General features: G+C 40.3%; 1 protein-coding gene across 1 annotated transcript in view; it reads left to right on the forward strand.

The window, feature by feature from the left end:
* Positions 1-14,407, forward strand: part of PAPPA2 (pappalysin 2) — a 283,912-nt gene that overhangs the window by 234,151 nt on the left and 35,354 nt on the right. The window contains exons 18-19 of the mRNA XM_032393459.1: positions 388-523; positions 2,514-2,623. Of these exons, the coding sequence (XP_032249350.1) occupies positions 388-523; positions 2,514-2,623 (246 nt within the window). The remainder of the gene's footprint in view (positions 1-387; positions 524-2,513; positions 2,624-14,407) is intronic.

Here is a 14,407-nt window from a genome sequence, read left to right on the forward strand (position 1 = left end):
AGCAGCGTTTGTGTGATAGTATGGATGAATCCATGCAAAACAACACCATCTGTGAAAAAAATTCCAAAAATATCTCCGAATATGTGGGCTACAGTTAACAGCTCACTGAATCCTTATATACAGAGGAAAACACATTGTTAATAAATTTCATTAATGACAAAATTGTCCATGGTTTCTTCACATCCAAACAGCAAAAAATTGTCTTGACTTTTCTTATTTTTTATTTTTATTTTCTGGTCAGTAACAACATGGTTTATTATTTCAATAGTATCTTTAGTCCAGGTTCTAAAAGTTGGAGAACACTACCATTTCATCAGACCACTTTTTTCCCTGGTCTAAATGAAGTTAACAAAACAAGAATGGAAATGTTTACTTTTGATATTTTAGCGTCCCATCCTCTGCACTAAGGAGGGACTGTGGACTGAGGAGTTCAAGTTGTGTGAGAACCTGCAAGGGGAGTGCCCACCACCCCCCTCAGAGCTGAATTTTGTGGAGTACAAGTGTGAACAGGGATACGGAATTGGTAAGTTTGGGAGGAGATGGTGAATTCTGCTCCCAAGTAATCCTTTTATTAAGCCTGGCTGGAGTTTGAGTCAGATCCATTGTTCTCCCTGAGGAGTAGATGGAAATGCAAGTTGACTTTTAGCTGGTTCAGTAAAAATAAAATTTATGGCAAACTCCTTTTTACCCTTCCACATGCGTGTAACATTGGTGTGGCTGCTGAGCTATTTGCGGAGGATCTGGTCATGTTACCCACGCGCTGCAGGCAGAAAGTGGATTTATTTGTAGCAGGAGTTGAGTTGTAGTTCAAGAGGAAAGGTAGAAATGTGTAGCCATACACTATGCATGTGCTTGCCCCTTCTCCATTCTTTCTGCAGTTGTTACTGGAGCAGAGAATTCCTGAAAGGGATGATTTGAGATTGCATTTGCTTGCATTGCTTTTCAGCCATTCTTTCTCCAGAATGAGAAGACCAGGCTCCAGAACCTATATGCAAATTCTTAATCAAGTAATGGCAACTAAGGGTCTCTTTGGTCAGAGCTGATTTATAGTGATGTTGATTCAATTTTGCCCTGTCTGGACCTAAGCATCATAGAAAAGAGATGCTTTTTTGTGGAAAACCTTGTAAGATTAACCCTGAGTTCTGAACTGCATAAGCAAGGAGTAATATTTTTTTTTTTACGATTTTATTTATTTATTTATTTATTTATTTATTTATTTATTTATTTATTTTAGAGAGAAAGAGAGAGAGGGCACACATGAGCAGAGGGAGGGGCAGAGCGAAAGGGAGAGGCAGAGAATCTCAAGCAGACTCTGCACCGAGCACAGAGCCCAGCATGGGGCTTGATCTCATGACCCCGAGATCATGACTGGAGCCAAAACCAAGAGTTGGATGTTTAGCCAACTGAGACACCCAGGTGCCCCAAGCAAGGAGTAATTTTATGTCACTGTAACTGTATCATGCCAGTGGGCATACTTTGAGTGAATGAGAAAGCTCATTAGTTTCAGAGATGGTTCTCTACCATCTTTAGGTTGCTCTTTGCCCCAAGATATCTCATGGTCAGGCATGGAGTAGTGGGGTGCTCAGACTGGGCCTTTTGAATGGTGTTTCATGAGTGAAGTCTCATCTCCCCACTCTCTAATTTCTGTATTAAAATGTCATGCACTCACATATATAGAGCTCTTAAGAGTCATTTAGCATTTTGAGTTATTTCACAAGTTTGCAGAAAACGTAGACATAGAGACAGTGAGAGCTAAAAAGAAGCTTGGAGATGAACAAATCTATAGATGAGGAAACAGAGAACCCTGGGAGTGTGTCATCTTTGAATAGAGTTTTAGAAGACACTTAGGCCCCACATACAAGGGAACAGAGCAAGATTTTCCTTCAGGAGGCTAACATATGATCAGAGTCTCTGCTTCTAATTTCCTGTTGCTTCCTCTTTTAATCACATAGGTTTTTTGGCTGACAGCATAATGATCTTCACTGGAGCAACAGACATTATAAATCTGCCTTCATAATTTCTCGGCCATTTTTTTCCCCAGCTAGTAAATTTCTTAGGTAGTGGCTACTATAATTATAAGCCTTCCAGAGATCATATAAGCAGGAATGATATTAAATGTACTTAAAAGGCATCAGCCCATCAGCTTAGTCTTTGGCTGGCCAGAGTCCTAGAGTGGGGTGTTGGGGTCTACAGGGCCAGGAGTTAAACTTTTAATGGCTGGATCATGCAGGGATTCAGAGATTCCAGAGAAGGGGCTATACTGGACCAGAAAGAAGAGTGGGCATTTTGTCAAGGGGAGATAACTTGGGGCAGTGGCTCTTTAGCAATTAGTGTAGAAGTATCCCTACAGGTGCATAGTAGATGAATATCAGCCCTGCCTATAACCATGATAATGTGGTGACCCATAACATAGAAAGTAATTGCTCTTAAAAAATCAAAGCTATTGATTCCAGAATGAAAAAGACAGCGATCTAAGAAGTTCAAGTCTCTGCTATAAATTTCTGTTCCTCCAGGTGCAGTGTGTTCCCCATCGTGCGTAATTCCCCCTAGTGATCCTGTAATTCTGCCTGAGAACATCACTGCTGACACTCTGGAGCACTGGATGGAACCTGTCAAAGTCCAGGTGAGGAAAGGGACATTTTTTATGTGCCAAGGATGTAAGACTACTGGGGGGAAATTCTGAACTGACAGCATATTCCCTGGAGTAATTTCCGAGGCTTTCAAAGCATCCTTAAAGCAAACAACCACATGGATCATTCCTAGAGAGAAAAACTAAAAATCAGGAAGAGAAAAGAGGAAACTTGAGAAAAAAATGGCCCCTATCCAAAGGACAGTTTAAAAGATAATCTAGAAGGAGAACTTGGAGACATAAAGAATGGTAATTCAGAAAGGAAATGGGAAGAGAAGATTACTACTAATGAAAAATAGGACAGGAAAACTTAGAAGAAGCCAAAGAAATGAAGAAAGTTGAAAGAAGGTTGGAGAGGGAAAGATGGTTTGGAAAAGATGAAGATAGAACTGAAAACAGGGAAAGAATGACCAAAGGGAGTAAGAGAGAGCTGCCTTTCCTGCCCACCCTTTCTGAACCCTGAGATCTTCTCCCCGGGCCCCATGGAATCCAGTCAGTTGTGGGCAAGACCCACTACACTGACAGCCTCTTCTCTGGGCTCTCCTTTTGTTCACATTCTCGGTTGAAACCCTGAGGACTCCTCTCCCTGCTTTCTCTCTCCCCTGGGCCCAGGAGAGGGGCACCTGCCCTCCTGTCTCCTCAGTGACACTTCCAAACTATTCCCCCTGTCTCCTCCCTGGAGTCCCCCACATTTGAATCTAATGCCAACAAAACCAACTTCATCTTCTGTCATCTTCTTACCTTCAGGTCACCCCCTCCCCTTATTTCTTAAACACTTTAGCTCCTGGGTCATGGTCGCATTTGCTGATACTCCCACAGGACTCATTGATTTCAATTTCCACACACTTGACACTTCCAAAACCTGGATTCTCAGTTCCATGGCCTCCTTTCCTCCAGTGATCATGTTTACCTTTCTGACTTCATCCCTTATATGCTTTCCTTGGCTCACTCTAATCTTGTCACAATGGCTTCTTGGCTGATTCTTAGACATGCCAGCAACACTCCCACCACAGTACCTTTGCTCTGTGGTTCCCTCTGCCTAGAATGCTCTTCTCCCAGGTTTCCTCATGTCTTGCTTCTTGGCTTTCTTTAGAATTTTACTCAAATATCAGGGCCCTCTTTGACTTTTTTTTTTTTTAATTTTTTATTTATTTATTCATGAAAGTCAGAGAGAGAGAGAGAGGCAGAGGCAGAGGGAGAAGCAGGCTCCCCGCCTAGCAGGGAGCCCGATGCGGGACTCGATCCCAGAACCCTGGGATCATGACCTGAGCCGAAGGCAGACGCTTAACCATCTGAGCCACCCAGGCGCCCCCCTCTTTGACTTTTTATCTAAAATATTAACTCCCCTAAAACTTTCTGTCCCCCTTTCCCATTTTTATTTTTTCTCCTTAGGACTTACCATTACCAGGCATATTATATATTTTACTTATTTATCTTATTTAGTATCCTTTTCTGCTGCTAGAATTAAAAGCCCCCAGGGGGAATATTGTCTGTTCCATTCACTACTATATCCCCTGATCCTAGAACAGTGCCTAGTAGGCAGAAATTGCTCAATAAATATTTGAGAGGTAAATAAATGAAAATGAGGAAGAGAAGGCTATACAAGATCTAGATGGAGAAGATCTTGTGCTAAATTAGTTATTTCTCCTTAGAGTGGGAAGGGTGGGGATAACACAGAGCCTGGGAGCTTGGTTGCTTCATTAGACTCTCTAACAAAGAAAATCCTTGGAAGGCTGTTCTCATAGATTCACCAAGAGATGGAGTCTAGAGATGTTCCACATTTCATTTGGAAACCATCCTCAGATTGCTTCTTTTTCCTCACAGGCTAATTGTGCTGTATTATCAGCAGGGATTTGTGTCAAAGCAGGAGGATCAGAAAAACTACTCCAAGTACAATTCAGGAGAGGGGGATGGGGAGTAGCATACCCCTATTAATTCAGTCAGTTATTCATTGAACAAACATTTGTTGGGACTTACTATGTGCCCCGGAACTGGGCTAAGTGCTGGGAATATGGAGATGAGAAAATGATAGTCCTTCTTTTTATGAGACTTATAATCTGGCCATGAAAACATTTATAATAAAGCAACACGGGAAGTGGGTTGGTTGTGGTAGAAGTGCTGTGGGAACACCCAGGAGGAAGCAACTAATTCTTCTGCTCAGGAGCTTCAAGAAGAATCAAATGACCAGGAGGCTTTTCCTCTGGGTCATAGACTATGATCACGAGGAATGTTCTAGAGGGTTAGGAATGGTAAGACGTTCTCTGTGGCTGAAACCATGGTATGTATGGTGGTAAGGGAGAGGGAAGATGGGTACTAGAAGGATGAGATAGGGGAGAGGCAGGTGGGTGAGATCCCGCAGGGCAGGCCACGCCCCTCCTAGGATGTAGAACCTAAGGAGGACACTGAGCAGAGTGGAGCAAACCAGGAGCCTGAGGGCAGTGTGAAGACTGGATTTGGGTGGGAAGGAGAAAGCCAGAGAAACACCTTGCCTGGTTCTCCCATCCCTGGCCTTTCTAGACTTTCTGTCCCACTTCCCATAGTCTGCTGTGAAGGTCTAGCTGGAATTACAGAGCCCGGAGGAAGAGCTCTGGAAGAGCTTCTGCCTCCTGTTTCATGGAGTGCCAGATGGTCTAGATTTTCCTTCAGTCCCTTAAATTCAGCTTCCCCTGACAAAAGACTTCTCTTTCTCCATTAGTAGCTGAAGGGGGAAATGCTTAGGATATTTCAGACCCTTTTCTTCCTCTTGAGAGATAAACTGCTTAAGGAACTCTTCTCCACCCACTTCCCTGTAAAGGCTGCCAGTCGGTGGATGTAGGGTTTGGGAGGCCAGAGTGCAGGCCTTCCAGTGATTGGGGTCTCCCACTTCTGCTTTCCAAGTGGAACATTCAAAGAAGAGCAGTTCAGTTGTCTCCATGAAGATAGCAGGGGTACCAACGACAGAGGCATGACTGTTTCCAAACTAGAAAACAATATCCTCTATTTTTTGAAAGCCTCCTTTTTCTGAACTGTCCTTCAGGGGAGTCATTATTATTTATTTACCCTTATTCCATAGCATTTACTTTACATTTATATTCCTAGTGACTTTTCCAGTGCTAGGAACCTCGTAGGTGTCTTATAAACATTGGTTGAGTGAGCAAAGAAATTGTAGCACCATTTTCTACTTTGGAAGGAAATGTCCATTTCCTCGTCAAACTGGGCCATTTTGGCTGCTCTGTGCAACTGTGTAATCACGTCCTTGTCATTTTCAAGTTGCCCACCCCAGAGAAAAAATGCAGAGCACTTTTTTCTCCTTAAGCCAAACATCAAGTGTTGTTGTTTGTATCATTGCGTGTGTCATGACCATGGTCTAGTCAGTCAATCCAGGTTTTGAAACAGGTTATCCAGGCATGATTTTGAGGACAATAGCATCACAGAAATGTTGTAGACCTTAGAATCAAAAATGTATTTTTAAAAAACCTGAGTTTTCACTCATAATCTCTATTATCCATCAGGTGCATAATTTTAGGCAATTTTACTGTTCTGTGCCTCCATTTCCTCATCTGTAAGATAGACATACTACCCATTTCATAAGGTTAACGTGAGTATCAGATGAGAAACATGGATAGAAATTAACTCTGTGCTTGATGAGGAACAATCTTTCTTGATTAGTTGCCATTCTTACTGGAGACAGGTTGCTTTCCTCACCTCTGCCTGCTCTTCCCATCTGCAATGATATTGCCCTTCTTTGTGATTTGGGGGTACCGCTAGACTGATCATAATTTGCATATTTTTAGAGGCACTAAATAGACTTGGGTCCTATTTCTGTGTGAAAACAAAGTGAAGTAATTAGCTCCTTCTCATAATGTGGAGGAAGAATTGAGATAACTAAAAAATGAGCCTCATCCTTACTTTGCAAGAGTAATTGTTCTTGAGAAAACATCCAAAGGTCAGAATTTTAAAAGTTGAATACATAATTGATAACATAACCCAAATCAAGATTCTTTATGCCAAAAGAAAACCCAGTGTTAATCCAGTAGTTAACATGAATTATCATAGAGCGTCCAAAGAAGCTGTCATCTGTGAATCTCTCAACAATTTCATAGATATAATGAAATAAAGAAGCATTGCTTACAAAAAAGCTTACATGGGATGCTTTGTTTTTTTAAAGATTTTATTTATTTATTTGACAGAGAGAGACACAGCGAGAGAGGGAACACAAGCAGAGGGAGTGGGAGAGGGAGAAGCAGGCTTCCCGCTGAGCGGGGAGCCCGATGCGGGGCTCGATCCCAGGATCCTGGGATCATGACCTGAGCCGAAGGCAGATGCTTAACGAATGAGCCACCCAGGCACCCCATGGGATGCTTTGTTTTTAGGAAATCAAAACTTTATTATAACAGACAACAAGAGAAAGAAGTCAATGGAAGCAATGGGAATGGTGATGAGCTTATTCTTGTGTTCCCAGGTTCTCAGAGATAAGATTACACACCAGCCATAGATGATTTCATGATGTCTACTATTTTGTGGCACCCAGTAGCTCGTGAGCAGCAGGAAATCTAACCTTGTCCTCATAAATAAGAGGAAATGCCTTATAAACCAAAGCAGTTGTGTTAAATGAATCTCTTCATCGAGTAAAATCCTTATAACTTACATTGATTTATCTTGGGGGTTGTTCCATATATATACTCAATCTTAAATTTTGGTGTCCTTAAGAATCACTTGGGCAGTTTGTAAGAGGGACAGAGCTGGGTTCTACCCTTCAGAGAGGCTGGCGATGCCATGAAGCACACCCAGTCATTCCGTGGTAATGTTTTGAGAGACACTGCTATTACAAAATAAAATACTGGCAACATAAATATTTTAAGTACAAGCATGTATACTTGGAGCCTGGCTCCTTTGTTTAGTAAATGGTGATCTCCTTATTTCGTGCAAATCCCTATCTCCCATACTTCAAATACCTTTATATCTGGCAAGACTACAGAGCAAATGAATTCAGTTGCATCATTTTCTCTAGTCTGCTTCCAGTGACTTCATTCTTTGTAATAAAAATGATATCTTACAGTTGGATAACACTTTATTGTTTTCAAAGTTGTATATATAAAAATACATATATTTTTCTATATTTATAATTTCATTTTAATCTTATCAGAAACCAATAAACTAGGAAAGCAGGATTTTATTATCCTTATTTTTACCAATAAAGTTGATGTTGGATGATCTGTCCAAGCTTGCACAGCTAACAAGAAGTGGAGAAAGAAGTGCAATCAACTTGTCTGATCCCAAGTCCAATGTGATCTCCCCTGAATCACCCCATTTGCCATAGTTGTTTCTTTCCCCTGCAGTGTGTATTGGGATTAGTTTGCTCATCAAATAGAAAAGAAGCCACTCCTCTCAATTATAAGAACGCCCTCATTCCTACACTTCTCTTTTTTCCTTCCTTATTCTTTCCTTCCTTCCTTGCTTCCTTCCTTCTCTAACAAAAATAATTTAGAGAGACAGTTTTCTATAATTCTACTTTTCCTTATTGTGAAAGAGATTGTTTTTAAAGAACATTCAAGTATACTTTTGAGATCCCCACAAAGTTGATTTGCCTTCCTCTGGGGGTTCTGCTGGTTTTTATTCCTGCAAATGATACCTGACTTCTAGAATAATATACTTTCCATTAAAGGAAGAATTTCTGAGGACCTAGGTAACCTTGGGTTTTGATGTAAAACAACTCGAAGTAGCAACTGGCATAAAGAAGAGTGAGGGTTCAAATACTTACCCTTCGGTGGCCTCTGTCTATTCATCAGCAAAGGGTGAGGATAATATCTATCTTGCAGTGCTGTTGTAAAAATCAAAAGTAACACTTCGGAAATGTCTTACACAGTTTTTAGCATATAGTTCTGAAGTGAGTAAAAATGAAATTTCAGTTGATTCAGTACAAATCTTACCTTTGAAAGTTTCCTTCCTCTCTGAGCAGGTATCACCAGTTATCTCTATGAAAGAGAAAGCATCATTCTCTAAGTTGTATACTTTGCTTATTGGTGTGCACCCGTGTGTGTAGACAGAAACATGTAGTTCATTTGTTTCTTTTTTCTGTCCCTTTTATAAATGGGGCTGGGAAGGGAATTAATGGCCATTCAGTGTTTCCTATTTGAACACTGACTAAAGAAGCAACTTCTAACAGCTTCGGTTGCGAGACTAAGCGTACAGATGAAAATGACTATTATTTCTAATGACTCAAGGGCCTGCTGGCTGTGGGAGACAAGAGGTAAGGATTTGAATGCTCAGATGGGACTTGCTGGGCCTTTTGTTTTTATAATGGTGTCTTCCTCCTTCACCTGCTATACACAGAGATCTAGACCTTTCTACGGTGATGACATTTGCAGAGAAATACCTGGCAGAAAGAGAGGACACCAAACAAAAGGGCTTCTTGGCAGTCAAATAAAGGCCTGCCAGTCAAGGTGACTGAGCAGTGGAATCTGGCAGTTGGGATACAGGAGACAGCCAAGTGCCCAGTCAGTACCATTGCTCACACCCAGAAACAAGAGCTTTTGCTCCACAGCCTCCCACACCTCTCTGGCAGTGCCTAGACACCCAATGGTCTGGGGAGCCCGAGCTGAGGTTGTGGGAGGAGCTCTCCTTCCAAATTTTGCTGGGAGCACTTTGTGCTTTTCTCATCCCTGTATTTCCTCATCTTCATTCTTTTCTTCCTTTTTCTTCTTTTCTGTCATTCTACCTCTAAACTGGAAGATTCTTGAGGGTAGGAATGATGTCTTATTTTCATCCCTAGATCTCCTCAGCATATGACTCATTTCGGACCTTGTTCAGAACGGGGTTGCCATGTGAAACCAGAGCCTATAGAAGAGAGTAGCTCCTGCCTCCACAGAGCTCTTTCCCAAGGCAAACCTTTCAATTTTTCCAAAGGCCTATGTAAGGTTGAATTTTTATGACTGTCCTTAACCACTGTGTTGAGAGGGTGTTTTATTATATTTTGAGATTTACCACTTAAAATGGGAAAATTAACATTTGACTTATGTTGGAAAGAAGTGGTCCTTCAAGAATCTGATTTCATGGGGAGATGATTTTTTTAATACATAATGTGGCAATTGTTTGCATGTAAATGAGTTTTTCTAAATTATACTTGAAAGTGTTCCCTTCTGAAGTACAAAAGCATCCATCATAACATCTCATTTCCTCTATTAGTTTGCTTCATAACTTCATTTTTCACAGACCGAACAATGCTTCTCTTTTCTTTTTTTAGTATATCACAATTAGGAATTAGTGAAGTCCAAACTAATGAGATTTTCCTGTGGCTCCACATGTGAGGTTTGTAAAGATGCTCAACACTGCAGGGAATCCCTCCCTCGACTCCCCAGCTCTTCACTAGAATTGCTCAGTCAAAACAAGTCTTGTAATTTCTGACTTTGTTTTCCCAAATTGGTCCCCAAAGGATTAATAATTCCTTAAGCAAAAACAAAATGTTTTAAGAGGAAGAGAGAAGCAGGAAGAGAAAAAGAAGACAGTGCCCCCCAGGAGTCATAGTGTCTGACTAGCTGGTTTCACCCTCCCGTCTGTTTTCTCATCTCCTCATCCTCGCCCTCATCCTTCAGAGTGTCCTCTTGATGGGCACAGTTGTGTAACAGCTCCAGTGACACTTGCCACACAGACATCAGTGGGAGAACAAATCCCTCAGACATGAGTCATGAAAAAACCTTCTTTTTCATCAGTTTCAAGTATGGAAGTGTCTGCTTTTGGTTTGAATAAGTCTCAAGGCATTGAGTCCAAGACCATCTTGGAGGATGGGGGAAGAAGAACTGAAAAGCAAGCTGCAGCATAATGTGAGACTGTCCAAATAAATATGCAAAAACAATGCTGTATTGTATTTAGGGTTGCATACATATGTAGTAATAAGGAAATTGTCACAAACCTGGGCAGCTGCAGAACTTTGTGGTCTGTTGTGATTAGCAGCCCATTCTGTCAAGTAACTATTCCTGATTAAAAAAACAATTGAGCAATTCTGTGTTAGACCTTAGTGTTGACTAACCATCAGTCTTGTGACCTTTAGGGAGACATTTAACCAAGCAATAGCCTTCAGTTCCCTTATGCCCTCCCTTCCTCCCTCCCTTCCTTCTCTCTCTCTCTCTCTGTCTCTTTCCCCCTTCCACCTTCCTTTTGTTCTTCCCTTTTTCCCTTGTACTTTTTAAAAATTTTAAAATGGCCCAACCAAGAGGAAATCTTTAAACTGGTTTTCTCATGAATGCTTTCCTTTTGGAAAGTTCAAAACAAATCTTTGTTCACAATCAATTCACCTGCAAAGTGTCTTGCTAATAGTATGATACCAATAGTTATAATCATATAAAAGTGTATAGGAATAATGATTTAAAAATTCAGAATAGTTGTTGCCTACCAATAGGGAGGAAGGAAGGAGAATGAGGTTGGAGGGGTACGTATAAGGGACGTTAATTGAATCTCTAGTGACTTAAATTCTGGAAGCAGATACATCAAATTGTTAAGATTTGATAAAGCTGGACAGAGGATATAAGGTGGTTCTTTCAGTTATTTCCTATAGCTTTTCAAATGTAATATATACTATCCTAATTTGTCAAAAATATTCCAGAAAATAAGAAAATCATAGTGAATTCTTAAAAGATAAATTGAGGCTTATTACAATTTTTAAGAGCCTATTGGAACAAACCTCTCTTTAAGTCAGGCAGCATCAAACCAGAAGTGGTTAGGAGTGCTCCACCAAGAGGAGCTCAGGAGAGACTCTATGGTAGAGCAAAAGACAGAAGGAAAGTAAGGATACTATTGATTGGCTATAGCGTAAAGCCTAGTTGGCTCTTTGTGATTGGTTGTCCATAGTTTCAGTTTCGTAACCTTGAAGCATTCACAGGCTTAGATGTTGGGTTGCCTAAGTAGGCCACCATGGATCAGAGCCACCTCAGGCTGATGACCTCCTTGTTGAATTAATTTAACTAATCTCACCAGTAGCTAGCCCTTCTCATTGCTTTTCTTCCTGTTTCACTCCCCTCTTTCACCTCACCATCACAAACCAGCCCACAAAATTTAGGGCCTGAAACACATTTGAAATTCTCCTCCGGTTTTGATCAATAAGTAGTAGTTCAATTAATGACATAAGCATATCTTTTCTTATGGGATGAATGACATTCACAGGCTAGAAGGTAGTCAGGAATCCTGGAGCTCCAACATCATATTTAGTGGTTGACAAATGCTTGAAGAACATCATCTCTAAGTCACTGAGATAAGATATATGAGTGGGAGACAGTCCCTATTCTCAAGGATTTCACAATCTAGGAAGGCATATGACCCAGGTACCAGAAGCTGTTGCAATTTTATAGAGATTAAGGAAGGTTGCCAGTTTGAATTCATCTCATGTCTGAATTACAGAACATTAAGGAATCATTGAGATGGGTATTCTCAGTTCTACTATCATGAATTTATTCTACAGATATAGTTGCCCATGAATGAAATGATTTATGCATAGCACTGTTTGTTGGAGCAAAAGACTGTTAATAACCTAAATATCCATCAGTATGGGTCTGGTTAAGTAAATGAGGGTTCATACATGCAAAGAAATACTACGCAATCAATAGGATGCAATACTCCAGATAACATAAAATGAACAGAACCCTGAGAAAACACTGTGAAGTGAAATAAAGACAAGCAAGCAAACAGCAACAGACCAAAGTACAAAATAAAATTATGGTATCTTATAATTTGTATGTGGAAATAGTTTCATATGTATATGTATGCATATGCATAGAATATCTCTGCAATGATACAAATACAGAAAATCAAATGGAGGAACTTGGGTGGTTGGGGTCAGGAATAGGAGGGGGATTGTGCACCCTTTAAACGTTTTATATTCTGTGATTTGTATTACATGGTGATAAAATTATATAAATATACAAAGATAGAAAACATCAGTTGGAGATGATAGGACAAAAGAGTGAAGAAACCGAATCGAAAGTAAAGGCAGACTCTTCCTTTCTTTCTTTCCCCCCTTTGCAATATATCCTTAGAATTTCTAAAGTGTTAACAAACCCACACTCCTACATTTATGAAAGAGGTGGATGGGATAGAAGGTTTAGAAGGCATAAGAGAAGCTGGTACAGTCAGTTTAGAATGTTCTGGAGAGTTCTGGCCATGGACATCATGTGAGGGTGCCAAAGCTAAATATCCCCTTATTGTGTGGTAGAATTGACCTCTCTAAGGACAGCAACTAGATTTGTGGATCTTCAGACCCCTCTTGCTGACTGGGGAATCTGGCTCATAGTGCCTGAAGCCTGTATACATTTGAATGTCTGACTGATAAGGATGGGGAATGGGGATCCTTAGAGAATGTGATGCCATGAGAAGGAACAAGATTGCTATGTATTTACATCTCAAGGGTAAAACTTCCTGTTTTATGCTTTATCATTATCTAGTGACAACAAGGAAGCATAAAATGTTGATATTTTAAATAATAGAAGTCAGGACCATTGCTAGCTAAATAGAGTTCCGTTGATACTGGTTTTAAAACATAAACAAGAGTCCTTTCCAGGTAGCAGAGCCATTGTTTATATGCAAATGGTCTGCTTAAGTGGCTTTTAGTGCAGAATACCTCAGTTTTTAGTAGGCTGAACACCCTTATTGTGTTTACCTTATATATTTGTAGGATCCTGTATAGATTTGATAATCCTTTTTAAAACTGAGTCAATTTCTATGCTATTATAATGTGGAATTATGAATATCAGAAATTGTTAGGATATATGGTATTTATCTCCTCTTTAGGGAAGTGGTAAAAGAGGAGTTTTAGTTTATAGCAGTACAACTCCAGGAAAATCTTGCAGACTCCCATTCTCATAACTATGAGTTGTATATTCATATACCTACATATTAATATATGCAAATGTCTCCAATCTGATTATTGCACAGTCTTAGCATTCTAGAATGTATAATTTCCAATTACTGGAAGTGCTATCTTGTGTAAAGCTCATATCTGACTGTGTATTATTTTTCTTGTGATTGCACTGTATTCCTAGCGCAGTGAATTTACATGTGCGTATGAAAGTCTACAAATGACTGGGTTGATAGCTGGCTATGGAGAGAATCTCCTTTTCTCCCTGAAGCCTCCTGTGGGACTTTCTCTTTTCCTGAGTGTATCTTTTGGAATTTTAAAAGACAAAAATTAAAAGGAAAAAGTTCAATGATAAGTATCATTCAACAAAGAGTAGATGACTGTTTGTTTAAGTGCACATCTGGAAATGGCCACTGGGACAGAGACAGTCATCAGTGTTTAATACGAACGTGGTTTTGCTCTCTCCAGTTTGATGCAGGTGCCATTTCGAGCCCCAGTGGTGTCACATTAACCCTATTTGTCCAATGCATAGACCTTCTTTTATTTCCCATGAGGAAGCAATAAATGTGCTAACAAGAGTGCAGATTGTGCAATGTATCCTCTGGTCCTTGCTTGGCACTCACATCTTATCGTCTCGGATTCTTGAGATCCATTTTTAGTTCAAGACTCCTCTTGTGAAGCTATATTTCTCAGCTCTTAAAAATCCACGGTGCTTCCTGGTCAACAGACAGCTCACAGTTTCTTGTAATGTTATTGAAAACTTCAAAAACAAATGGAAACAATCTTATGCCTAGAACCAAATTAAACTCATCACAACATTGAGGATGCTTTCTAAAATTACACCTACACCTCTCTGGAAATTTTGATACTTTGGGGGGGGCGGTGAAGGAGGATGAAGAGGATGAGAGTTCCACCTTGGCACCAGCTGGCAGGATTAGCAGTTCCTCAGGAAAGAC

Source organism: Phoca vitulina, unplaced genomic scaffold, assembly GCF_004348235.1.
Source record: "Phoca vitulina isolate PV1807 unplaced genomic scaffold, GSC_HSeal_1.0 scaffold73, whole genome shotgun sequence".
Classification (NCBI taxonomy): Eukaryota; Metazoa; Chordata; class Mammalia; order Carnivora; family Phocidae; genus Phoca; species Phoca vitulina.